The 27,841-nt window shown below is 42.6% G+C and overlaps 2 protein-coding genes across 5 annotated transcripts; one reads left to right on the top strand and one right to left on the bottom strand.

The window, feature by feature from the left end:
- Positions 1-1,495: 1,495 nt before the first annotated feature.
- On the bottom strand, positions 1,496-8,864 carry ERI2 (ERI1 exoribonuclease family member 2). Of its 3 annotated transcripts, XM_069983798.1 has the most exons (10): positions 8,467-8,864; positions 7,947-7,985; positions 7,759-7,829; positions 7,572-7,652; positions 7,155-7,282; positions 6,686-6,842; positions 5,318-5,418; positions 4,124-4,205; positions 3,947-4,035; positions 1,496-3,775 (listed from the first exon to the last, which is right to left on the bottom strand). In XM_069983798.1, exons 2-10 carry the CDS (start codon positions 7,967-7,969, stop codon positions 2,465-2,467), a joined length of 2,043 nt encoding a protein of 680 aa, XP_069839899.1. In that variant the 5' UTR covers positions 7,970-7,985; positions 8,467-8,864; the 3' UTR covers positions 1,496-2,464. The 3 variants fall into 3 exon arrangements, with proteins under 3 accessions (XP_069839899.1, XP_069839901.1, XP_069839900.1); XM_069983800.1 differs by lacking the exon at positions 7,572-7,652; XM_069983799.1 differs by lacking the exon at positions 8,467-8,864 and having other exon boundaries at positions 7,572-7,647; positions 7,947-7,987.
- REXO5 (RNA exonuclease 5) lies at positions 8,471-27,611 on the top strand. 2 transcript variants are annotated; one of them, XM_069983796.1, is made up of 20 exons: positions 8,471-8,657; positions 9,065-9,240; positions 10,272-10,390; positions 10,643-10,769; positions 11,825-11,915; positions 13,103-13,246; positions 15,236-15,324; positions 16,653-16,768; positions 17,502-17,640; positions 17,735-17,829; positions 18,381-18,483; positions 18,563-18,681; positions 19,107-19,224; positions 19,902-20,006; positions 20,530-20,667; positions 23,303-23,395; positions 23,494-23,713; positions 23,935-24,101; positions 25,150-25,256; positions 26,964-27,611. In XM_069983796.1, the coding sequence occupies exons 2-20, from the start codon at positions 9,097-9,099 to the stop codon at positions 27,010-27,012; spliced, it is 2,283 nt and encodes a 760-aa protein (XP_069839897.1). In that variant the 5' UTR covers positions 8,471-8,657; positions 9,065-9,096; the 3' UTR covers positions 27,013-27,611. The 2 variants fall into 2 exon arrangements, with proteins under 2 accessions (XP_069839897.1, XP_069839898.1); XM_069983797.1 differs by having other exon boundaries at positions 8,472-8,657; positions 26,967-27,611.
- The last annotated feature ends 230 nt before the right edge of the window (positions 27,612-27,841 follow it).

The raw sequence follows: 27,841 nt of genomic DNA, 5'->3' as shown, positions 1-27,841 counted from the left end.
GCAGCAGTCTGTGTGGGTGCTATTGCTGCAGCAGGCTGTGTGTGTGTGTGAGAGAGAGGCATAAATTAAAGGGGTATTCTGGGCATCAGTAAAAAATCCACAGGGGACAGGGGTGGTGGGTTCATAATAAAGAAGTCCTATTTACCCGTGCCCCCTCTATATCACTATGTGTGACTCACTCTCTATATCACTGTGTGTGACCCCTCTATATCACTGTGTGACCTCTCTATCACTGTGTGTGACCTTCCCCCTCTATCACTGTGTGACCCCTCTCTATATCACAGGTATCTGGCATTGTTAGAAGTATTCCTTTGTGTATGGTGAATATTTACTTAGAAACATTGAAGACTGTCAGCAGGAAAAGACCACCTGCTCCAGCTAGTCTAGTTCTGAGTTGTTCAGGACATGGAGGCTGGAGACTGGCTGCATCCACTGCACACACAGGAGAAGCTGCTTTATATACAGTATTCCTTATTCCCTCAGAAGTTGTCCCAGGATCATGTAGGACGTTAGGGAGAAGCTGCTGAGCCAGTGTGATAAATAACCCCCTGGTATCTGACTCGCCATCTATGAAGGAGCTGGAGTCGGAGTCAGTCCTGATAAAATTTAGGAGTCTGTGTTGGAGCCAGAGCTGCGATTTAACAACTCCACAGCCCCGCCACTAACTACTTTAAAGTGAATGGAAACTGCTGTAACTCGGCAGTGCCAGCATGCTCAGCCAATCCATGGCCGTGGCACTGCCCTCCTTCAGTTAGCGATTGACTCATCTCGGCAATGACAGAAGACTGAACCAATCTCTGAAGAGCCTGTTCTTATCTTTCTATGCTCCCCCAGGGTCCTACTGTGTCCCCCATGGGGACGGGCACGTAGACGTCGCAGGACCCTGGCAAGGTAAGAAAAGGCACTTAATTATGTTCTTTATAGGGGCAGAAACATATATACATTGTTTTTAAAGCCCCAGAGTACCCATTTATGATTTTTATAGTATTAGGCTCACAATGTATGGTTTTCATTTAAAAACGGCCTTTGTTGCAGATTGAAACACAAGCTGTTATTAAATGAAAAAATGCATCGCACTGATTTCAATGAAATCCCATCCGGGATTCCTTGTGGCCGCACAAAAAACTGACAGTGCAGACAATGTAAAGTATGGCTCCAGCCGCACTTACCATTGTCTGCTATGGTAATCGGAATGCAGTTGAAATTAAGTTTATCCGGCTGGTACTGTGGTACTGGCTGGGAAGAACTTCCCTGATAGTGGCCATTCTGTGACACAGCCGTGTCACAGAACAGCCGCTGTCATACATAGTGTGAACCCGGCCTTAAAATAGTAATCATAAAGAGTAACATGTAGACCCTGGTCAAGAAGGGTTACGTGTATCACAACTCTCTCTATTTTGTAATAAAATACTTTTTTTTGTAAGGAAAATACTTTAATAGACAAAGTAAAAAAATAAATAATTTTTATTTCAGTATTAAAATAACATTGCAGCGTTACATGCGATGAATTAAAAATTCATTTGTATAGACATTATTACAAGTCCATTCAATAAAGTTAGCTTAAAATCTTACACTAAAACCTTTGGCAGTGGTGCATATGTATCCTGTAACATCTGGGTCCATGTTTCCCTTTACAACCAATCAGAGCTCAGCTTTCATTTCTTAATTCTTTCACGACCTGGGGTTATTGATGCCTCACTTCGCAGAGCCCCGATGGACACCGGCAGAGAATTCTCCCTCTGTAAAGGAAGAAATCTCTGTCAGGAGCCCTCTAGATGCTGCGGTCATGCTAACCGCATTATCTATAGGGTTAACTCTCAGCACCGGAGCGCGGCTCCAGTGCTGAGAGTTGTGGCGACTCCCCGGCTATCACTGATAGCCAGGACCCGCTGCGGATGACACAGGTGCAGCTCCTGTGCCTGTATCATCCTGGATCGTTAATTAACATTGCTGCAGCTTTTGGCATAGGCTGCAGCAACGTTAACTGTGCAGCGGCGGGAGGGGGTTAAACTGCTTTTGAAACATGAACGCTGCCCTGTGATTGGTCTATATGGAACACAGGAGAGTTTTACCAATATAAAAGAGAACCATAGTGTCCTGGAGCTTCATAAATTATAGTTTAGGAGGCACTGGCAGTTCCATCATACCCACTTTCCTGGTAAAAGATGTGACTTAGCATAAAGAAACAAAAAAAATTTACAAGGTGCCAATCCTGATAGTTGTGCTAGTGTCATACATTATATAATGATATCCAAACTATTCATTTTTCCTGATTTTGAGATACCCAATGCTTACTATATATATACTTATACTTATAAATACAACTAATGTATGCCATCCACTTGTAATGGATGTAGCTACTTCATAGACCCCCTGAGGCACGATAGATAAACCGTCCGGTTATTATTATACGGATATTGTTTGTACCTCACTAGCCGACCATGATTGTGGTAGTATCTGACATTCAGGTTCTCATTGATGGTCTCAGCTTGATGCATGGCTTGGGCACAGAAGACCCTGCAGAAATCATACTTTTATTGGAAGAAGTAGACATGACACTGGTGGACAGTAAAGCGGACATGTCTGCAGACTTCTCTTTCAGGAGTGTGTCCTCCCATTTGAAGTAGTTGCAGCCTTTGCCGCTTTCACCATTCCGCTTTCGGACAGAGCAGCTATAGAAGACCCTACCATGATTGGGTCCGAGATTAGAGACAGTGAGTTTCTTTGCTCTGCGACCACACTGGCACATCGGAGCAGTAACTCGATCACATTTTGTGGCCGCAAAGGTCCTGTTACAGTTCACTGTAGAGCTTAATACTTTATGGGAGGGGACACGGGAGCCACTAGTAGTGACTGGCAAAGAGCGGTTACCTTGATCTTCATGTATGGTAAAGGAACGTTTCTTGGGAGGAGAGCAGAAGCTTACACTGGGAAGATTCCTTTTAGGAAAGTAATCTAACAAAGTAGATGTCTTGCTCATTTGCCTAGTCGATGAAGACGGAACACTTCTTCTATTTTCTAAAGCATTAGGTAGTTTAAAAGCTGACCCATTAGATACTGGTTTCTTCATATGAACATTATAAATGGTGGTGTCCGGGCTCTTATAAACCACAGATTTAGGGTGGACATTTGCAGCCCTAATACCGTTCACTGACTGGCACCTATTCTTATGCTCCTGTTCAGTATGAAGCATTAGGACAGCGTTTGATGGTGAATCCACTGGTAACAGATCTGGTTCCTCTGGCTTTGTAGGACGCTTCTGTTTGTCTGGCTGAGAATCCTCTATAACAGCAGCTTCTTCCCAGTCAGCTAAAATGGACAAATCTGAGCTGGAATTCGTATCCAGAGCGGAGACATCATTTACAGCCTGAACAGTAGTAGACATTAAAACGTGACCGCCACCATGTGGCGACTGATCCAGAGGTGTAGAAGTGAAGGCTCCGATCCTTAGGTTATTTCGTACTAGACCAAGGGAGGTTCGCGAGGAGAACCTGTATTTATTACCATTACCAAGTGTTGTACTAAGTCCATTTATTAACGTCTGTTGTGCCCAATTTTCTCTTAGATGTCCAGTGCTGGCCATACTCTCCTGGTTGGCACTAGCACATGGCTGCCTTGTTCTTGGGTCACTGGTTTTGTCTGATGTTAGATTCTTTCTTAAGTCTTGTCCATCTTCTACAACTGTAGCCGATGCCCGTTTTACATCACCTCGTCCGGATTTATGGAGCTGAGCAGCCACTGGCAGCCCCGGTCTCACAGAAGAATTGGGGGGTACCTATTTTTACAAAGAAAGTCCAGAATTCTTCAAAAGTGAATCATGACAATAAGTCTCAGAATAGTTATCATGCTTCTTCAAGTCTTGTCTCGCGAAGTTGTTATCTAGTCTCTATTGCTCATCACGGTTAGTTGAATGAAGAAAGAATGGAGATCTAAAGAACCAACTGACCTTGTCTAAAGATTTCGTTATTTTCATCACGCAACCATCGCAGATCATTCTCCAGGCCAGCCGTGCAGTGTTCCGAGAATCATCTAACCCTGGAAAGAAAGCCAACATGGACCTTATAGAGGGTGAGAAAAGTAGATTATATGCTTTTTGCTTTCTGAAACACAAAAACCACCATACCGGAGTGTTCCCGCCCCGAAAACTCAATTCCAACATCTTGTAAAGCTCCATTTAAGCCTTTGGGTTTGCGACTGTAGAAAAGCTGGAAGAAAGTAATTATAGGTGAGACTTTGTTTATCGGCATCTAAAATACACCGTGCATGGAGCACCTTCTATGTGCCGTCTATACACTTCACAATATGGCATTTAGCAGGGGTTATGGCTGGGTTCAAACTAGTATAATAGGTTTGCAATTTAGTGCCAGTATTATAACCATAAATCCTGGCGAAAGTGCAGGTCTGATGATCTCAAATGATGGGTACCAGTTTGGGTCATCGCACCCAAGGTCAGGCTAAGACTTTTAGCCCCAACCCCAATGTAAAAATGTGACTGTTATACTAGTGTATCAAACTCTAACGTCTGAGATTTCAGTAAGGGCCCTATAAAACACAGAGCAATAATATGCTGAATCAGGACGATTCGGCAGATGCGCAGGCAATGGCTGTGGAATATGTGAAGTACAATAATAAACTTTATACTTCTCACTGCAGGCTCCCTGGTGTCCTAGCTTCTGCCTGCAGCCGCCGCTGAAGACATCTCTGAAGTGACAGGCTGCTCAGCCAATCACTGACCGAGATTGAATAGTGCTGCAGCCAGTGATTGGCTAAGCGGCTTCAGTAGTGTCAGCAACGGTGAGAGGGGAGAAGCTAGGTGGACATCAGAGAGCATGGCTAGGTAAAGTATATACTTATTTATATTTATTATTTACTATATACAGCAAGGTCTGCACGGACATCTGTAACAATGTCTGTGCAGCTTTTGCTTCATGATCATCAAGCTGTCTAATAGGCTTGATCAGCAAGCGCCGATCTAGCAGATCGGTACTCCCATACATTTAATGTTGGGCCGTGTGATACGATTCTAAGATATTTATGGCTTTAGCCAATGATTCAGCAGTATTTGTGAGGTTACATGGCAGGCCAGTGGAGTTTCAGCACACAGAAGAAAGCTGCAGAAACACTAATAAAGATTTATGAGCAGCATTCTGCTAAGGCTAGGTTCACACTGCGTTTTTGCAATCAGTTTTTTTTTAACGCACATGTAGTGTCAGCTACGTTTTTGTGTCCGTCAAAAAAAAATGGAAGTCAAAGGAAAAATGGATTTAGAGCTGCTGCATTGTAACTGCTTTGTCACTGTTTAAGGGAATCTACGTACCTTGTATGTTAACCGGAGGTCAATCCAGGAGTTGAGAATATCTGGCTTCCTCTGCTGTTTTCTTCTGCATTCATATAGTAAGCAAACTCCAAGATCCCAGTCTGAAATAAGCAGCAATAAGGACTATCATAAGTGTGCCAGACAGGATGTTTAAATATATCAAGTGGATATAGCTTTTTGTGACACTTGAATCATTTGAAGGTTACCTGGCGGATGGGTTTATCTTTACACATCAGCCTCCTGGCATCTGGATCAGATAAAGGGGTTTGCCAGCAGTACACCTGCAGACAGTGTCCTATGTATGCCTTGTCAATATACAAGTTTGCTATGTTTTACATAAAAGGGAAGGAGGTTGTGATAATAAAACTCAGTTAAGACTCCTTAGGTCTGTATGCAGTAAACTGTCTATAAAGTGCACCTGTCAGGGGTAATATCTTTATTTTGACTGCTCAAAAGGGATACTTATCAAACACAAAATTTGGTCGACTAAGTTTTTGTGTCTGTTAAAAAAAATTAATCTGTTTTGATCTTTAAAAAAAAAAAAAAAAAAATTATGTCAGTGAAGGCAGTGGAAAGACGGATCAAAACGGATGGATCAATTTTTTTTACATCTTTTTTTTTTTTTAAAAGACGGATTGTAAAAACGCAGTGTGAACCCAGCCGTATACGCTCTGTCTATCAAAGGGGCAGGGTTGCACATCAGAGAGGTGTTGCAGCCCATAGCCACTGCAGATCCTCAGACATTCCTCTTTGATATAACCACAGCACAAAACAAAATTTTTGTGTTTTAGAAGTAAAGGTATCACCAGTGCCATCCTTTTGTGAGGTCTGTAACACTATCAGCAGTTTAGTAGTGAATTTTCTGGTGACAGATGCAAGTTACAGGAGAAGTTCGGTGAAAATATTTATTAAAGTATTCTATTGTCTGCCAAAAGTGGCTGCTGGAGAGGATGATGGCAGAGAGATGCTCAGTGTCCCTCCAGTGCCCTGTGTCCCTCAGTGTCCCCCTGCCACCATCCTCTCCAGCAGCCACAGCCCGCACAGCTCTGGGAGTCGGGTTGTGACATCACCATGTTATCCAGGAAGTGACATCACCATGTTATCCAGGAAGTGAAGCCTTGATGCAGTAGTATGTGCAGGGAAAAAGCACTTTATGTGCATTTCCCATAATAGGTGTATATTAGTGATTAGTATAACTTTAAGGGGACAATACAATACTTTAATAAAAATTTTCACCTGACTTCTCCTTTAAAGTATTCCTGTCACAATGTACACTGACCTGATCGGCATGAAGTACATTCTGCCTCCAAAGTTCATGCATAAATGGATGGCTTTAAAAGCTTAAAAAAACCCCAAAAAAACACATACCTGACCAAGTTACAAATCCACACATCTTCTCCCCCGAGGATGTAGAAGTTGGTAAGACACCAGGGAAAATCACATGCTTTTCCTTTTGAAGTTTTTGAATCCATGCGGAAAACTGGGATAAGCAAATCTTTAAAGGAACCCCGTCATCTACTTGTTGCTATTTTAAAAGAGAATAGAACATTTATATAAATGGGATTGAGAAAGGAAATATGGTATGGGCATATCTGTCTGTGAGCTTAGACACTGACTTACAGAAATGTCCTGAGCGCAACTCGAGCATGCTTAAGTCCGATTATTCAATGGCTGATGAAGCTGGATGCAGCCGAAGGGAGTCTGGGAACACATGGACAGTCTTAGGGCTGCATCCAACTTCTTTAACCGCAGTATACAAATCCTGCACATTCGGACTCAAGTATCCTCGAGTTGCCCTCATGTCTACTCAGCAATCTTAAGGAGGTAACACATATACCTGCTTTATTCCGGTTAGCTCCGTGCAAAAGTCAGAAAGAATGGGGTGCTCTTGTGGCTGTACATAGGTGTGGAATTCTGACTCGATCTCTCCATTCGATGTGTTTAATAATACGGCTGGAAACTCAACTAGTTACAAGGACATAAAGACACGGATTACACAACTGTGCAGAATGATCCCAGACATCTATATCCAGCGTTTATTATCTATGTAGATGAATCAGTTTAAAAGAGCCTGGACCCCTACTGACCAAACATCTAAGGTGTAACCATGACAAGCCAAACACTGTATGAAATCACAGCTGCCCGTCACCGATTTGTTGTCAGACCACAAACATAATATGGAGAGAGGTTTACATATCCCATTAGAAATAACTAATTAATACTAAAGAATTCTATACTATCACATAACACTTACTGATTTCTTGACCGTAGTTCTTTGTATCCTTCCAGCACGTTGACTCAAAGTCAATGATGATCAAGTAGTCAAAAAACTGTTCTAAAAAAAAAACCAACATATATATATATATATATATATATATATATATAAAGTTGCCATCCCCCACCGCAGAGCTCTTGTAAAATCTGTGCGCCCTGACACTTACTAGATTTGGGGCTGCCGGAGCTCTTAGCATTCAGGGACAACTTGGAGCTCCTCCGTATCAGGCCGAGCCGTCTAGGGGAGAGCAGAGATTATATTATTTATTAACATAATTCAGAGCTGCAGAATAACCGGAAACACCGCAATCTTCCATCCGGATGATAAGAACATAGAGGAGCGTTCAGGTCTTACTTTGCCAGCTGCTTGGTGGTCATCTTGCTGCTCCGTTACCTAGAAAGAAGGAGTAAAAGATGTCAGAGAGACCTTCCTGATCTGAGAGGTGAGCGGCATAATCTCTAGATGTCAACCCTGCCTTAAAATTACAATTCCCATCATGCCTGGACAGACATAGCCAAAACTCTGGCTTTGCAGGCATGATGGGAATTGTAGTTCTGCATCAGCTGATTTAGATCAGGGATGGGGAACCTGCAGCTGCTGCAAAACTACAATTCCCATCATGCCTGCACAGCCAACGTTTTGGCTTTATCTGTCCAGGAATGATGGGTATTGTAGTTTTGCAGCAGCTGGAGAAAAGAAGGTTCCCTGTCCCTGGTTTAGAAGGAAGATTTTGAAGTCAATGGCCGGTGATCTATAGAACAACGATCATATGGATGGACCGGTCCCAAGTAATGTGACCCCCGACAAGCTAGCAGACGGGCACTGAATATATAGTGCAATGCGCCCCCACACATCTATCTCCGCCATCGCTCACCTCCAGCGTCCTCCTGCAGCAGCGACATTTGTTTTATTCAAATTCCCCGCTGTAAACGCCATTTCCGTTACGTCATCACCAAGCGACGATTCGGTCATCGACTGCAGCGGTCTACCCGGGTGCCTAGGCTGTGTAATCGATAGCGGCTGCAATGATCGCTCGCACATGTGCGCACTGACTGGCCGCTTCCTGTAAGTACTCGCCGGCTCCTGGGTGTCATCTTTTACCGGGGACTGCTGCAGGCTCCTGGATGTGGGGCAAACTGCTGTAAAGTGCAGTAAAGTGAAGTGTTGGAATATATTCTGGGCTCACATGCATAGACGTGTACATGTATGCCAGCTAGTATGTGCTGGGACACCATGTGTTTTTACCATTGGTATAGACTTGTACGTGTATATATAAGTATTGCAGTCGTATGTGGACACTATAAAGCAATGCAATGTCCCAGATACATCAATCTCTGGGGAAAAGCCTGGCTCCGTTACCCATAGCAACCTATGATAGCTGATTAGGCGCTGGGAAAATGAAAGCTGAGCTGTGATTGGTCGCTATGGGCAGTGACAGCAGTTCTTGTGATTCTTTTACTTGAATTGTTTAGTCCTCGGTGCCCTTTGCCCATCTGTGGATGAAATGAGAGATAACAAGTCTGGGAAACAACCTAAGAGGCCGCTCCCTGATGAAGAAGAAAAAGAAGAAACCTGCCTCAAGAGGAGAAGGGATGAGAATCACACAAGCCAAGGAACTGCCAATGGTTTACACCTACAGAGGTCCCAGGTGACATCTTGCTTTACGAGTATAATAAATTGTATTGTCTGATCTCTGGGGAATAAATTGTTAGAGGTTTATGGAGCCATTGAACATTTCAGAGAAATGGAGAATGAATGGAGTGCTGGCTGTGCACTGTTCCTAGCAGACAGACCTCATGGATAAGCATGTTATCTCCTAGTCTATGGGTAGGGTGGGTTTACACTGAGGAATCCCTACGGAGAAGTTCCGGCGGATTCATTCGCTCGTCCTCGCTTGCGCACACAAGCATTTCCACCCACCCCATAGACTCCACTCAATGGCCGGGAAATTTCCTTTCAATTCTTGTCAATTCTTTCAGTGGATGGCGGAATCCGCCTGTGCATAGAATGGAGTCTATGGCACAGGTAGAGATGCATGTGCCCGTGAGTGGGGACAAGCGACGGAATCCTCAGTGTGAACCCAGCCTTGGGATAACGTGCTGAGATAGAAATATCCCTTTAAAGGCTTTGTATGTATTCACAAGTGGGTACTTGATGGCTGCTGTATGTGGCTTGCTGCATCCATCCTTACTAGGAGACTGATGCAGGCAGGAGACCATGGTCCTCTCATGTTGTTGCTGCTCAGTAGTGGTAAGTGAGCTTGGTGAAAGTTCAGGATTTGGCAATGTTTGTCCGAACCTGAATGTTCATTGTTTGACTCCCGACGGCTGGAGAAGCCATATGTAATCCTGGAAAACATGGATACAGCCATAGGCATTTGGCTGTATCCATGTCTTCCTGGCAGCCCTAGGGCTGTATACAAATTCTCCAGACACTGGGGGTAAGATTTATCAAAGGGTATAAAACATACACAGGTGTATACAGCCTACAGCAACCAATCACTGCTCAGGTTTCAGCCCTGGTAAAATGAAAGCTGAGCTGTGATTGGTTTCTGCGGGCAGTTTACACCTGTGTATCTTCTACACCCTTTGATAAATCTGGGCCTGATAAATAGAATTTGGTTGTTTTGTTTTTGTTTTTTTTGCTGATTTTTTTTTTTTTTTTTTTGTGTGTTCACAGAAAGCGCCCAGATTGGCTCCCGCATTATTTTGTAATAATTGTGAAGTTCCTCACCTACAACTGCACCAACTCCTGAAGTATGCGGTCATTGGGAAAAAGGGCAAAGCCACACAGGCAAGGTGTGTTCCTGGTTTTTAGCGTTTTACATGCTACTTAAAGGGGAAACCAGTGAAAATAGATTTCACAGATACATTATATATAAGCTGATATCCAAAAGCGACCTGGGCTTTGAGGCATCAATGACCCATGGTTGTGAAAGGGTTAAAGCAGCTCAGGCAAGATGGCTGCTACCATAATGATGTGCAAACAAATGAAATATGTATTTCAGCTTTTATAAAAGTTGTAACCTGTGTTGCTGTGTTTCTTTGTAGCTGGTGTAGCGTTCACCATCAGAAGCGTCTTCGAGGGGTGGTGCTGGTTGTGCTGCAGGATCTCGCCCAGCATCATTTCTACCAGTATTACTTACACTTCCAGTCTCTTAGGAGATTATTCAGACATGTAAGTACGGAGATGAAAGTTCCAGAACAGCACCTAGAAATATTACTGCGGAGTGTACAAGCCATAGCCTATAAAGAGCGGCTAGGGGACTAACATAAGCACTAAAATGGAGGGAAATCAGTAGAAGAACAGGATGTCTGTGGTGGAGAATAGAAAGTATAGTACTATATATTCTCTCTTATACAACGGCCTTACATTCTTCTAAAGTATTTGAGGAGTTTATGGCACAGATTTATGGCATGTGAATTAATATTCCATAAATAACATTAATGGAGGTCTGAAGTTTGGTACCCTTATGATTCTGAGAATGGTGGTTCCCAGGTGCTGTATAGATGTGTCCTCTGGTAAGATTGGTCAGTATTTTAGCCAAAATCTGGTTTTGACTTAAAATACTGACCAAAGTAAGGATTAAATTTTGACCAAAGTACATGTAAACATAGCCTTAAAGGGGTGCCCACTTCATGGTAAAAGCATTCAGTGTACAGTAATAGTAAATGCACACACTGCACTTACTGAGAGCAGCTCCCTGATATCAGGCGCACCACCTCCAGGCTGTTCTGGCCTGTATGGTGAATGGTGATTCTGTCATGTAACCATGCCCCTCACTCCGTGTCCCCCACTCTAAGCCTGTATATGCCTATGAAGGACAGTGAAGGCAGGACATGGTCACCTGCTCCACCATGTTATGGACAGAATCACCACAGAGCAGGGCATCCCAGCCTGGAGGAGGGGAGCCTGATTTTAGTTCTATGAGGTACACAGGTATATACAGTGAGTACAGTTACTAAAACTGTACACTGAAGAGTTTTACTATAAAGTGTCCAATCCCTTTAAAGTGAAAGGAGGAACCGTTTCTGCCCCATTTGTGATGACATACACAAATTATACATCTATTGTCCTTTAGACAAGTACACATTGGGTATGGCGAGCCTTTCACTTAAAATTTTATTCAGAAGACTGGAATAGAATGTTTGTTGTTTTTTTTTACTAAACTTATATTACAGATGATTACTTCTACAGCTGTTTATTTCATATTCTTTCCTGTTCTCATATAGAGATTCAGCCTGCCACCTCCCCCCAGTGACTTTCTTGCCTCTCTTCTTGGGTTGAATGATTCTGACATTCCCACCCAGGAGACAATCAATGGTAAGCACCTTACAGAAGGTATAGTATCGTCCATCTGACTGTAGTAAAGTTACTTCTAAGGGTTTTTCGGCCAGAGTTTTCTTTATCTATAAAATCCACATACACCATCACTATTCCTGCAGTGTTATCTTTTTCAGTTTAAAAAGGCTGAATAATCCATTTAAAGGGAATCTGTCAGCTGCAATTCATGTTCATGATAGCTGTTAGCTCAAGCAGACACATGTAACTTCTCATATATCCAATAGCTGTCCCTGCTTGATTGACAGTCAGCTGGAAGCTAGGCCTTACGCAGGGATAAGTTTGGAAGGTAGTACGAGAGGGTGTTACAGGCCTCAACAGTTCAGGACCTTGGAAAGCCTCTTTGATAGTGTTTAGCGCACCTGTCAAACATTTCGGGGGGGTGTTTACTAAGCTTGCGCCTAAGGCGTACGCCAGGGAGAAGCTGCAGATTCGCCCCTTCTCCCTGGCGTGCGCCCTGCTCGCCTGATGGGCGGGCTGGAGGAGCTTGTGGGGACGTGATGAGGCAGGGAGGAGGCGTGGCCTCCTCCCACACCTCATTTATCATGATGTATCAGGCACAAATCATGACGGAAATATACACCTGCTGGAAGCAGGTGTAGATTTGGTGCGCCGGGTTCAAATTCGGGCGCCTGGCCGGGCGGATTCAATAAGAGGCGTACGCCTCTTAGTGAATCCGGCCGCGAAAAAGGGGCGCTGGTCTTCATAAATCTCCCCTTCAGGTTCAACAATGTTCTCCCAACCAGATTGCTCGGCATTTGATACCCCGCAGCTGCAGAAATTGGGGCTTAGGGGCCTTAGGGCTCCAGCCAACTTCTTCAGCCACCAGTAATCAAATGGCGAATGATCGAACTCAAGTATGTTTGAGTGTCGCTTATCTATAATAGTGTTATCTTGCCTGATTATTTACACAGCCAATGTGGGCCTGCAGGCAGCAACCAGACACCAGCTGGGAGACATGCTAAATTGACTGAAGCTGTCTGGGTGTTGTGCTCCAATAGTTGATTGCATATTTGTAGCCCCTGCACATGGCTGCTGCCCATCGTCCTATTTTCTTGTATCAGATTTCTTGTAAGGGTAGTGATCCTTTGAGGAACACAGCTCAACATAAAGTGGTAATGCTAAATGTATTATTATAATAGACCCAACCTGAGGATTTATATTTCTAGGTTCTGTGGATCAGAAGTGTAATTTCCATGAAGTACCAGAGTCTCACGACCCCATCCTACAAAAATATGGCAGGAAAAGGCATGGCCTGACCAGGTATCTACTTACTGAGGAAGAGATGAGGAAAAATGATTATCCATTTGTAGGTCAGTTTATAAACTTCCCTGTTGTTTTTTTGATGGAACATTAAAGGAGAAGTCTGGTGAAAATTTTTATAAAATTATACAAATCACCAATATACACTTATTACGGGAAATGCTTATAAAGTGTGTTTTTCCCTGCATTTATCACTGCACCAAGGCTTCACTTCCTGGATAACATGGTGATGTCACTTCCTGGATAACATGGTGATGTCACTTCCTGGATAACATGATGATGTCAATTCCTGGATAACATGGTGATGTCAATTCCTGGATAACATGGTGATGTCACTTCCTGGATAACATGGTGATGTCACTTCCTGGATAACATGGTGATGTCACTTCCTGGATAACATGGTGATGTAAATTCCTGGATAACATGGTGATGTCACTTCCTGGATAACATGGTGATGTCACAACCCGACTCCCAGAGCTGTGTGGGCTGTGGCTGCTGGAGAGGATGATGGCAGAGGGATGCTCAGTGTTCCTCCAGTGCCCTGTGTCCCTCAGTGTCCTCCTGCCATCATCCTCTACAGCAGCCACAGCCCGCACAGCTCTGGGAGTCGGGTCGTGATATCACCATGTTATCCAGGAAGTGACATCACCATGTTAGCCAGGAAGTGGCATCACCATGTTATCCAGGAAGTGAAGCCTTGATGCAGTAGTAAGTGCAGGGGAAAAAAAACACTTTATGTACATTTCCTTTAATAAGTGTAAATTAGTGATTTGTATAACCTTTGGGGGACAATACCACTTCTCCCTCCACATGCCATCTATAGTATTTAAGCCATTTGTGTTATTGAACCCCCAGCACAGTGCAAGCCTGGCCAATGTACTTTCACCAGCACAGTGTTGTGTCATACCAGAGAGGAGTATGAGCGTTGCTGTGATCGGCTAGAGAAGTGTATGAAATTCGCCTTGTTGCCTCTCTGGTTAATCTCACCAAACCATGCAGGTTTTTAAAATAACTCTGAAACGATAGGTTTGTTCTAAGTATAACGTATAGCAGATCAAGATAACATTTTTGGAAACCTTATTTTTATGTCAGTGTTCCCACTGCGTTTTTGCAGTCCGTTTAATGTAAACAGCAATAATGGATGCGTGCAATTGTGTGCAATCTTTATTGGATCTGTTCGCCCATTGACTTCCGTTATTTAACCCCTTCACGTCAGCAATACGTAGATATATGTTACTACTGCAGGAGGGTTTGATGTGTGCGGGACCGCTGCAGTGAGAGCAGCCCCACACACATATATGTCCCGGAGCCCAGCATAATGACAAACAGCTGCGATCCCGCAGCTGCTTGTCATTAACCCCTTAAACGGCGCGATCTATAGCGAAGAAGTCCGGCAAATTTTTTTATTAAAGTGTAAAAAAAAAAGTTTTTAAAGTATAAAAAAAACCCTTATAAACCCCCCTCCCAATAAAAGTTTAATATACTTCCTTGTCCATTATAAAAATAATGAAAATAAATAAACATATTACATATCATAGCGTGTGGAATTGTCTGATCTATTAAAATATAACATTATTGTTTTCACACGGTAAACTGCGTTAACGAAAACTGAAACACCTGGATTGCTGATTTTTTTTTTTTTTTTTTTTTTTTAATTATATATCAGAAAAAAATTATTAAAAAGCGATCAAAATTTTTCTGTTACACCAATAGGATATAAATAAAAATTAATAGATTGTGGTGCAAAAAATGACACCCCAACCAAGTTTATGTGGGAAAATAAAAGCGCTATGGCTCTTAGAAGGCGGGAAGGAACATTGCATTAAATTGACCCGGACGTTAAAAGAAAAAAATCCAAACATTTTTTTTTTTTTTTTTTTTTTTAGCTTACACAAAAACATGGTTGACAACGTTTTTTGTATGTTAAGTAACTTATTTAAAAAGGATACATTAAACAGAATGCAAAAACGCAGTGTGAACCCAGACTTACTACAATACTTTGTGTAATAAAATATATATCTTTTTTTTATTATTTGCAGGATCCTCTGACACAGAAAACTTTGTTCAAAGCAATTGCACCAAGGAACCCACTGACAGCAGCCCTCTGTTTGGTCTGGACTGTGAAATGGCAAGTGTCTGAAATCCAGATATCCAGTGCAGTTGGTCATACTGTGGCCTCCACATAGTCGTGCATCCTTAGTATAGAAGTGGGAGATAAGATGCTGTCAGATTTGTCTGACAGCAGAACAAAGAATGAGGGACGCTGAAGTGCAACATGCAATGATACAAACCTATTGTCTAACATTTACATATATTGGTAAATAAAATTATTTTACTACCTTTCTGTTTCTTTCATGCTTTCCTTCTGCTCCTGATGCATACTGTCTGTTCTGTTTTCATTAGACCAATTTTTTGTCTAGTGTACATCCTGCAATGAGCTTCTGTGTACACTGTAGTCTTGAATTCAGCCAACTCTCTCCATCCCACTACTCCACCATATTAATAACCCTGCACACCACACCCAGAGGAGCCTCCTACATAGTGGGAGGGAGATAAAATTGACTGAATTCCTGGCTACAGAGTACAACAGGCACAAAGTCTGTTACAGGCTGTACAATGGACAGGGAAGTGTGGGGTAATGAAAAAAACAGAACAGACAGTTTGTATTAGAAGCAGAAGCAAAGCCTGAAAGACCACTGAAAGGTACCAAAATAATTGTATTTACCAATATATGTTCATTTGTTAGTCAACTGCAAATAGGTTATATTGTCTGAAAAGATCCTTTAAAGGGAACCAGTCAGTACGATTGTGCTGATATGGTTCCCAGCTGCACAGTATAGATCTACTGTGCAGCTCCCTGAGGCTACCAGCCGTGTCTGCAGCTGTAGCTTTACCTGGAGGGAAAAAGAGGTTTTATTCCAGCGTGCACGGCCAGGGGAGGGCCGGTAACCAGTCATCTGGATGGGGAGCCGTCTGGGACTAGTCGCTGCTCTATGCCTGTCAGTGTGGGGATGATTGACTCGTTAGTGGCCTCTCTGCCTGTCAATCATCCCCACAGGACATGCTGACATTCAGAGCTGTGACTAGTCGTCTCCCAGCCTTGCACAACTTTTTCAGGGAGCTGCACAGTAGATCTATACTGTGCAGCTGGGAACCATATCGGCACAATCATACTGACTGGTTCCCTTTAAGGCCATGATAGATCATAGATTAAGGGCCCAAAAGTCCAAATTTAAGTTTTCAATGGTTCCCAAATCTCTCCTGGAAGCTGTAGAAACTGGATCTGCAGTATCTGGTGTGATGACTAGGCTTTGGCCATGTAATGCCATCCAGTGACTGCTGTAATAGTGTGTCTTTGTGGATGAGGCCTGCAGCTCAAGCTGGATTATGGTCACCTAGAGAGTGATGAAATGTAGCAGACTCCTATCTTACACCAGTGTTCTTCTCCATCCACAGTGTCTGACCTGCAAAGGGAACGAGCTGACCAGAGTGTCTTTAGTGGATGCCCAAGGCCAGTGTATTATGGATGAGTTGGTGAAGCCGGACAACCCCATTATAAATTATATGACCAGGTATTTCCTCATTCAGTTCTATATACTTCTCTTAGGTGGGCTTCCCATAGGGCAGTTTTTTGTTTTTGTGCCAATACATGACGTGTGGAGCCATGACCTCTAAGGCAGCCAGCTGCGAGACCGTGTTGAGGAAGGGGGATTAATGCAAGAAGGATATAGAGGTATTTTTTATCTTCTAGTCCTCCCTCTGTGCAGCTAGGACAATATTCTCCTGGGGGAAATGTTGGTCAGGGACCTGCTGCACCAGGAGACTTCTGGCGATTCTCTCTGACCATCCTATGGGGGAGGTATCCTACCATCACAAAGTTACTGGCAAACAAAGGACCCCTGAGCCAGTCACATCATGTATATGGCCAGGAGCATTCTTCACTACTCCTTAAATAAGACAGTACTGCAGCTCCTTGCACGATTACTTCTAAATGTACGATGTCTGTAAGGATGAGCCCTGGTAAATCATTGAATGAGCCTGTTAAAACATCTGCTTAGTGAAGGTGCCAGGTGACCGATCTCCACTGATCTGGTTACAATGGCCTATCCCGTCTGTTAACCCCTTTTACTACTGCACGACAACTTTCATTTTGGGGTCTTTGTGATTCAATGTCATTACCTTGAGGGTAAAACGGGAAGTCTCTGCGTCTATAAAGATGAGCGCTGTATACCTGTTAACATGTTGGGCCATGAGTGATGTTTGGTTCTGTCAATCATCTTATGCCCTTCTGTTGTGTTTGGTCAGGTTCTCAGGGATTACTAGCAAGATGCTTTCCAAGGTGAATACAAAGCTGAAGGATGTCCAAGAAAAACTAAAAAGACTTCTTCCTCCAGATGCCGTCTTGGTGGGTCACTCATTGAATAATGATCTGCGAGCTCTGCAGGTGAGTTTTATGGCTCGTGGCGTCATGCTGATAACTATGGTTGTGCTATTGTCATGACCCTGTGTGTATTCATGTGTATTCTCTTTCCTTACAGATGACACATCCGAATGTTATTGACACAGCACTACTTTTTGCACGAAGTCTGGAAAGGAAATTTAGATTGAAGTTCTTGGCACAAGCGATTTTAAAGTACAGTACAGAGTTTTATCTCCCTATCGACTTGGGTGTTTGTCTAGATGTGTTCCCTTCTGCTCATTACACTACATATAAATATCTGTGGGTTACGGCTGATGGGTCACATGCAACATTTATTCAGGCTATCAAAAATCTTTTGAAACTGCATGTATGCTTTGATAAATGGTACCTGTCACGAGGAATATTCATCTGATCAGCATGCAGTTGCTTCAGGTAACCATGCATACAACCAAGCTGGATGAGCTCTGTTCAAGGGCCATATTGAATCAGAATAGAGAACTCTGCAAAGATGCTAGATATCTGACAGACAGAAGCATGAAGTATGTTGGATTTCAACATATGTCTGATCCTTTGTTCTCATAGGAGATAAGGGCTTACTCCTTTCTCTATTGAAAACACATGCGTTCTTTGAAGTTGGGAAGAATAGCTGTCTGCTCAGTGAGTGATCATCTGACAGCTATCGTAGGCATATCATGTGTTCTTCTCATGTATAGGCCCACAGTGTAAACTATAGCCTTCAAATAACCTCTGCAATGTGTTTGTAGAAGAGAGATTCAGTGTGCCGATGCTGTTGGCCACAATCCCTCGGAAGATGCTGCAGCTGCCCTGAACTTGGCTCAGTATTTCATTCAGCACGGGCCAGAGAAGGTGCGTCCATTTATGTTCTAATTATTCACCACCTGTGTATCCTTGTATTCCTGTCTACATCATTCCTGTTTTTCCCCAGGTTGCAGATATTGATTTGGAGGATGTTTTCCTACATGAAAATAACTTACGTAGTAGACCAGGCAATACTAAAGCCCCCATCAATGGATTCCTTCATCCCCTGCCATCAGGAGGACCTAGGTAAGATCCGCTTCCCTGGGGGACCCAGCCTTTCTTTTCATTATAGGAACAGCCCATTTGTTTAAATAGGCCCCATGTAATGCCTAAAGGAAAGACTGAGATTTCTCCTCTTTTCAAATCTGTCAGATAATCTGTTGGTGTAATAGGGCCCTTAATTTGACTTACTGTCAAATTGCTGGGAAGTGTGACTGCTGGGACCCCATACTATCTGGAGAATGGGGACCAGAGTCTCACTTTAAAATGAAGTGGCAAGTCATCAGTTCTCTATTCTTTGTTTGAGCACTATCACCACTACTCCCTTAGGCTATCACAGCTACTCTAATGTGTCCCCGATCATTAAATCTGACATGTAAAGAATTGTTTTAAGTCGGAGTACCCTCTTAGTCAGTCTATTGATCGGTAATTTGACATATTCCATTATATAGATTTCTAGAAGAGCTGGATAAAGCAGGACAGAGGATTGCTTATGTATCCAGAGAAGATTTGAGAAAGTCTGTGCCTTCAAGACACTGTGAGACCTTCTTATGTACTTCAAATGAAGAAGTGAGTATCGAGATGCCTGCCAGACCGTCAAATGGAATATAACAGATCCAATTTACATTTGTACATTTAAAATTTACATCTGGAATGACTTTAAAGCCGTGTTCCTTCTCTTGTGACTTTCTATTCGTTGTAAATCTACAACCCCCATTATACTGGTACTTGTAGTTTTGCAACAACTGTAAACCGCAGGATGGAAATTACTGTTTAAAAAGAATGTACTATAGAATAAATGGTAATTCCCTGATGCAGACCAGCCGGTCTCATACTACATGTAAACAAAGCCTTAGGGTAGCTTCATACGTACAGGATCCGCAGCAGATTTGAAGGTGCAGATCTGCAGCAAATTTGATCTAAAAAACTGAACAGTGCATCAAATCTGCTGTGGATCCTGTACGTGTGAACGCACCCTAAAAGGGGTTTTCCAGGTTTAGAAAAAAATGGCTGCTTTCTTCCAGAAACAGCACCCATCTTGTCCTTTGTTTTGGTGTGGGGTTTTGCAGCTCCGTTCCATTGAAGTGAATAAAGGTGGATTGTAATACCACACACAACCTGTGGTAGGGGTGGTGCTGTTTTTGCAAGTAGCTGTGCTTGTTCTAATCCTGGATAACCACTTCAATATCACAAATGTGTTTTTAACTATATTTCTTTCATTTAAACTATGCACATTTTCCTTGTAGATCCTCCAGAGAGCGTGCAGTGCCTTTCCCTCATCTCCTGTCAGCATTGTTTGGTTCCAGGGTGGAAATGTTCTCAATAAGTGCCTTCTAGACACCAATGCAAGGGTAAGCTTGTTAGTATGTAGTGTAATAAGTGTATGCCATTGTCTGTATATTATACATGTATTGAGCAATGCCGTACATATGTATTATTTATGCTTCGCCTTCCTTTACCACAATTAAAGCCTTTTTCTCAACTGCCCCGTTCAACATGGGGACATGGGATTTGTGGGGGTACTAAGGACTCCCACTGAGATCACAGACAGTTCCAGGGACAAACCACAAGCCCTAGAGCCATCTGTGAGAGTGGGAGACACTCTGAGAATACTGACCAGCTAAAGCGCGCTCCCCTGGTCCCGGCCCCAGCACACCTAGTGGCGAGCGGTGGTCCGTAACCTAGGCAACCAGCTTGTTGAACGCCACTCCTAAATAGGTGTATAATAACACTTAATAAACACAGTGCAAGAAGCATCCGCCAGTTTTTGGTGCATTTGCTTTTTTGTCCTCTGAAAAAAAGGTGACGAATATGGATGCAGTATACATGAATACAGGACTGTATTGCTATCCTAACATCTGTCTTTTAATAAAGGTAACCTGCAAGTTTGCAGACTTGATGACTGTATTTGCTGGACCCTTTAAGAGGGGGGTGTGCCTGAAGTCTGTGAAGACGCAGTTTGAGAGTTGCGGTCCTATCCACTCTCTGAGTAATGTTGCAGAGACTCTACAGGTAAGCAAAGTCCTCTGTAAAATTAAAATAACATTAACCATAGTAGATAACTGTTTCAAGTTGTGGGTTCAGCTTTTGGAAATTTTTTAAGATAGATAGATAGATATATGTGTGTGTGTATGTATATATATATATGTGTGTGTGTGTGTGTATATATGTATGTATATATATATAATATATATACACACTCACCGGCCACTTTATTAGGTACACCATGCTAGTAACGGGTTGGACCCCCTTTTGCCTTCAGAACTGCCTCAATTCTTCGTGGCATAGATACAACAAGGTGCTGGAAGCATTCCTCAGAGATTTTGGTCCATATTGACATGATGGCATCACACAGTTGCCGCAGATTTGTCGGCTGCACATCCATGATGCGAATCTCCGTTCCACCACATCCCAAAGATGCTCTATTGGATTGAGATCTGGTGACTGTGGAGGCCATTTGAGTACAGTGAACTCATTGTCATGTTCAAGAAACCAGTCTGAGATGATTCTAGCTTTATGACATGGCGCATTATCCTGCTGAAAGTAGCCATCAGATGTTGGGTACATTGTGGTCATAAAGGGATGGACATGGTCAGCAACAATACTCAGGTAGGCTGTGGCGTTGCAACGATGCTTAATTGGTACCAAGGGGCCCAAAGAGTGCCAAGAAAATATTCCCCACACCATGACACCACCACCAGCAGCCTGAACCGTTGATACAAGGCAGGATGGATCCATGCTTTCATGTTGTTGACGCCAAATTCTGACCCTACCATCCGAATGTCGCAGCAAAAATCGAGACTCATCAGACCAGGCAACGTTTTTCCAATCTTCTACTGTCCAATTTCGATGAGCTTGTGCAAATTGTAGCCTCAGTTTCCTGTTCTTAGCTGAAAGGAGTGGCACCCGGTGTGGTCTTCTGCTGCTGTAGCCCATCTGCCTCAAAGTTGGCCGTACTGTGCGTTCAGAGATGCTCTTCTGCCTACCTTGGTTGTAACGGTTGGCTATTTGAGTCACTGTTGCGTTTCTATCAGCTCGAACCAGTCTGCCCATTCTCCTCTGACCTCTGGCATCAACAAGGCATTTCCGCCCACAGAACTGCCGCTCACTGGATGTTTTTTCTTTTTCGGACCATTCTCTGTAAACCCTAGAGATGGTTGTGCGTGAAAATCCCAGTAGATCAGCAGTTTCTGAAATACTCAGACCAGCCCTTCTGGCACCAACAACCATGCCACGTTAAAAGGCACTCAGATCACCTTTCTTTCCCATACTGATGCTCGGTTTGAACTGCAGGAGATTGTCTTGACCATGTCTACATGCCTAAATGCACTTGCCGCCATGTGATTGGCTGATTAGAAATTAAGTGGTAACGTGCAGTTGGACAGGTGTACCTAATAAAGTGGCCGGTGAGTGTGTGTATATATATATATATATATGTATATATATATATATATATATATATATATATATATATATATATATATATGTGTATGTATAATATAGATATTCTATATATATAGAATATATATTGAACAATGTTCATTTGGGGAAAAAAAGCACCCAGTTACAACCTGTTTTCTAGTCAACTCTCTTTATATCCTGCTTGTTCATGGTCTGTACAGAGCTTCTCCTGGTTATTCATAATTTGGAAAATAGATTACTGGCCAAACCTCATTGGCTAGAATGTGGTCATTAGGTTATTAAAGTGACACTGTCACCCCCTATTTGCATTTTGACTGCTCTCCCCAGGTGTAAAGGGTAAATGTTACAGCTTTCATTACTTATTTTATATCACACCTCATGGTGCTTGTTCTGGTAAAAAGTCGTTTTTATTACCTGTGGATTGGTATATGTGGGCGGGGCCACGCGGCCTTTGTGCCACATCGCTCCTCCCCCAGCGCCACTTAGCGCCAGCCTAAAGCTCTAGGCCCCACCCCTTGGATTGTCCCACACCAATGGCCGTCGAGGGGGCGTGGCCTATGCTGCGATGACGTCACGGATGGGGTGGGGCTAAGTGGTGTCAGGGGCGGAGCGATGTGGCACAAAGGTCGTGAGGCGCCGCCCACATATACCAATCCACAGGTAATAAAAACGACTTTTTACCAGAACAAGCACCATGAGGTGTGATATAAAATAATGAAAGCTGTAACATTTACCCTTTACACCTGTGGAGAGCAGTCAAAATGCAAATAGGGGGTGACAGTGTCACTTTAAAGGGAAGGTCTTGGACTAGGTAAAAGTCAGCGCCACAGAGACAGCAGCACTCTTGCCCATGAAAGTGTCTGGCCCACACTCATTCACTTGATGAATGTAATGCAAGATACAATGCTAGGAAAGATTTTGTGCAGTTTCTAGGGAGTAAAAAGCTGGCCTTTTTATCTAGTTCCAGACATCCCCTGTAATAATCTACTGTCTGCATTTTATACAAGTTTTTACAGGTAGTATCATGCTGTACAGACCCTGAACAAGCAGGAAGTGCAGACAGAGGTAAACTCTGAATGCAGTCATGAATGAAAACCCAGTGTATTTCATGTTGTACCTTGAGAGCAGTGTATAAGTTGGGAGTCTATAGATGTATACGTCTGTACTGTCAGTACAAATAGAATATCGAGTTAATATATACTGTCATTTACCTTTGCCTCTCCAGCCATATATCTGCATTAAGTACAGCGTCCCAGAAGCTGCACAGCTCGCCGTGGAACTGCTAAATGGTTCATGTATTGATGGATGTCATATTAAGGTAAGAAACTGGAGAGATGTCCCTGAAGACTTCACCTATGACTCTCTGGGTTGGGGTCTGGATTATAGTGATGTCTTTTGTTCTTCTCTGGTGGATAGGTTCAGAGGATGATAACACGGCAGACCCTTGACTATGAAGATATTTTTAAGGAGATGGAAGAAGATCCAGAAAATAAAAACACAATCTATGTCTCTGGATTTACCAAACCTTTGACGGAAGAATTTCTTCAGCAGCAGTTTAACCATTTTAAGGAAATCAAATCTATATTTGTGCCAACAAACCCAAAGAGCCATCATCCTGCCAAGTACTGTTACCTAAGTATGTGTATATGGTCTGATAATACAGGAGGGCAGTTCTCTATCAGAATTTAAAGCCAATCTACCGCTTCTTGTAATCACTTTTTTTATATGACCTGGTGGGCGCCGTTGGGTTGATCCCTATTATATCTCGTATAACAGCCATTTATAAGGCTACTACAGAGAGCAAATGAAGAATCATTGTGCTTAATATAATGGTCTGATTGTATTCCATTTGTGTAGAATTTCACAGTCCTGATGCTGCGGCTGGAGCGATTAAACAGATACAGATACATGGCGGACTGAGAAGTAGGAAAGCGGTTACCTCCAGCCACCTACATGGCTGGCTCCAAGCAGCTGTGAGACATGCTCCTCCACACAAACACTGTAACCAAAAAGTTACAAGTAAGGTAAGGAGTCTATGTCCAGTCTATTGGAGTTCTTCAGCCTATTTATGTCAGTGTTACTGCTATTGTCACTACTATAGAAGAGTTACCAAGGTTCCTAGAGCAAGCAAGGCAGCTCTATCAATATCTCCATCATTTACAATAGGCAGTTCTATCTGTGCCTATATCATTTACAGGGATTGGAAAAAGTACCAAGTGTGTCCTTATTGTTTACAACGAGACAGGGAGGCAGTTCTACCTGAGCCTTAAAGGGGAACGTCGGCATTTTTTGTTCTCAAAACAATTGGTGTCAGAAAGTTATAGACTTGTAAATTACTTCTATTTAGTTTTCCAGTACTTATCAGCTGCTGTGTGTCCTGCAGGAAGTGAAGTTTTTTTTCTAGTCTAGCGGGGGGGGGGGGGGGGGAGGTCAATAATACCTGCACCTACATAAGGAGAGGCTGTACCATCTGTATCTATGTATCACAGAGGCATTGCTGTCTGTGTTTATATTATTTACAGGTAGAAATTGGGACACAGTACTGTCTGTGCCCGCCTCAGAATGCTCTATGTACCCTAGCCGCTTGCTGTCTCTGGGTCTGTTGCTATACAGTGTCCTCTCCATTATCAGTTGGCATCAATTAAAAAAATACATATTAAAAAATAATTTTAACATGATACTTTTTTAGAATTCTCCCACCCTAATATTGCTGCACAACTCTGTAGAGATGAGCCAATTTACAGGACAGACAAAGCTTATTGCTTTGTTAGCTTGGCAATCTGCCTTTGAAGTCAATGCAACTCCACCCTGAGTGGCTGGAAAAGCTGGATCCAGTGCTGGCAGAAGGATCCAGCTTCTCCAGCCACCAGGGGTGGAGTGGCACGGAGCGGCATGGACTTCTAAAGCAGCAGAATGCCGAACAAACAAAGTGATTCACTTGTATTGTAAATTCGCTCATTTCTACTCCTAAGCTTGGAAACTCTCAGATGCTGATAACTATGAGAGGTCTGATGCTGCGCTGTATTTTAATATAAATATATATATTAACATTCTGTTGTTTTTTTTTTATAGGAGGATCACACAGAGATTATTAAGGATCTGGACAGGAAGATTTCTCAGCTTTATGAGAGCACTCTAGAAAACACCCTGTGTGTCATCCTCTTCCCTGGAAACAATAGGTATTTAATTTGCAGGCTGTTGATCTCATTGTCCTGAGTCACTAGAAGTGTTATTAGTAAGACTGGTGGTAAGAAGCAGTGTGTGTGGGAGAAGGAGATGCTGAATATAACCCATTCAGTGGGCTGTCACAGTGACGCTACTTCTCCCAACTCTTCACATGTTAGGAATATATTTATTTTTATCTTGGTAGAAAAAGCGTGAGCATCCAGGAAAGCTTGTTTACCTAGTAATATAACAAGCCGTGTAAGTATAAAAATAGTTCACAAATATGGTTGCTGACTGGCATCATTTTTCTGACCATCAACTGTAAATGGTGCCCATGTTCTGCAGGGAAGTAACAGAAGTCTTGTAATTTCTGTCACTGATCTAAACTATCAGGGGTGTCGGTATCTCTTCTGAAGACGTGGATAAGTGTACAGAACTGCTGAAAGGGTTTATCCAGGATTAGAAAAAACACAGCTTCTTTCCTGCTAAAACAGCCCCACCCTTGTCCTCAGGCTGTGTGCAGTATTACAATTCAGCTCCATTCACTTCACTTAAACTATTACACCAATCGATTTTTTTTTTTTTTTCTTTCTCTCAAAAGACCGCTATGGCAAATGACCCGAAATCGTTCGCCCAATTACACGGAACAATGATTGTTACTTTATGATCGTTCTTGCGGTTGTTTTGTCATTGCTATTGCGTACATTTCAGCTATGACTTCTTATTACACCGAACAATGTGCGAACGATCAAACGATAAAAATAGGTCCGAATTCTATCAAACGACCAACGATTTCTCATTGGTCGTTTAATCGATGTCTGCTTTTACGCGTACCGTATGATCTAACGATTTTTCGAACGATAATCGTCCCATGTAATACGGCCCGAAGTTGCAAAACCCACACCCAAACTGAGGACATGGAAGAAACCGTGAAAGCAGCATTAAACGAATCTTGAATTGAAAGGGTAAGGGTGGGTTCACACTGCGTTTTCAGCATACGTTTAACGGATCAGTTTTTTTTTTTTTAACGGACAAAAAAATAGTGTCAGCAACGTTTTTGTGTCCGTCAAAATAACGGATCTGTTTTTTTTTTTTTTATATATATATATATATATATATATATATATATATATATATATATATATATATATATATAATGGAAGTCAATGGAAAAACAGAGCAAAACGGATGCACACGTTTTTCATCCGTTTTTTGCAAAAAAACAGATTGCAAAAACGCAGTGTGAACCCAGCCTAAGCCAGTCAACTCATCTCTGCTACATCAGGGCTGTATTGTTAAGAAATTTGGCTGTACAAAGAAAATATAGCCATACCACAGAAAAATCAAAAACAGATTGCGACTTTCATTGAGTAACGTGCGACTTGCAACCTGTGTCCAAAACTCCATGCAAGCTGGATTTCTGGTGACTGTCCCGTTGCAGTTGCTTTGTCACAATGCACCATATGCTACACAACTGCATGTGATCTTGTGATCTTCATGTCAAGCAACCAAAGTTGCAATGTAGCCTTAGCCTGATGCAGAGAAAATACTGTCTAGTCATAGTAACTAGCCTAATGAAAAGCTGATAGGGTGTCCATTTCATTACATAATAACCGCAGTCTATAAATATAACGTATAATCTATTTCTACCTGCTGTTTTCTGCACCACATAAGATGTCAGGTCTCTCGTGCTCCATAGTGTTATTTCTCTTTCCTTCCAGCAGCAATGGATCCCTTCCAGGATTCGGTTTGATGGAAATAAAGTGCTGACCACATCAATGAGTCACCAGCTTTTTAATCAATATATAATGTACGGAGCGTTTTACCAGTCCTTTTATTGTAATAAAACAGCTGTCAGATGCGGTATCCTTAGTTGTTTCACTGGGGAGCAACTGCCAGCACACGTCCGGCCTGCCCAAATGAAAAATCACTACGTATCTTGTGCTGCAGTGTTCACTAACCTGTGGCTCTACAGCTGCTGCAAAACTACAACTCTGTCTGTAAGCCATTCATTTCACCACAACACAACCACGGAGGACAGGTTCATTCTTCAGGCAGACGGTGGAATCGGCATAGACTATAATGGAGTCTATGGCACAGGCGGAGATGCGCGCGACTGCGTGCGGTGGAATTCGCGGTGGGTGATCTGCCTGGATTTCTCAGTGTGCACATACCCTAAGAGTGTTTTTTTTCCACTTTCCCTTTACGTTGTTCACTCTGCGGGAACAATATTGTTATATTTTAATAGATTGGACAATTCTGCACACTGCAGTATGTAATATGTTTATTTATTTATTTTAAATATCTTTATTTGTATAATGGGAAAGGGGGTAATAAATCTTTATTATGGCATTTTATTAGTTTTGTTTTTTTTTTTTTACACATTTTTTACTGCATAAGTCCCTTAGGGGGACTTATAAATGCAATGCTCTGATTATATAATGATGAATGCTATGCCATAGCATTCAGCAGTAATATCGGCGATTTGTACATGGAGTCTGTGCATGAAAGCAGACTCTATGCACAGATTGAAGATCCGACCGGGCGGAGGTGAGTGGCTTACATTCCTGGCTTTGGTCTCAATCTGTCAGATAAATCT

The sequence above is a fragment of the Dendropsophus ebraccatus genome, chromosome 9, assembly GCF_027789765.1.
Source record: "Dendropsophus ebraccatus isolate aDenEbr1 chromosome 9, aDenEbr1.pat, whole genome shotgun sequence".
NCBI classification, from domain to species: Eukaryota; Metazoa; Chordata; class Amphibia; order Anura; family Hylidae; genus Dendropsophus; species Dendropsophus ebraccatus.
Note: the sequence above shows the minus strand (reverse complement) of the source record. Positions and strands in the feature narration are given on the sequence as shown.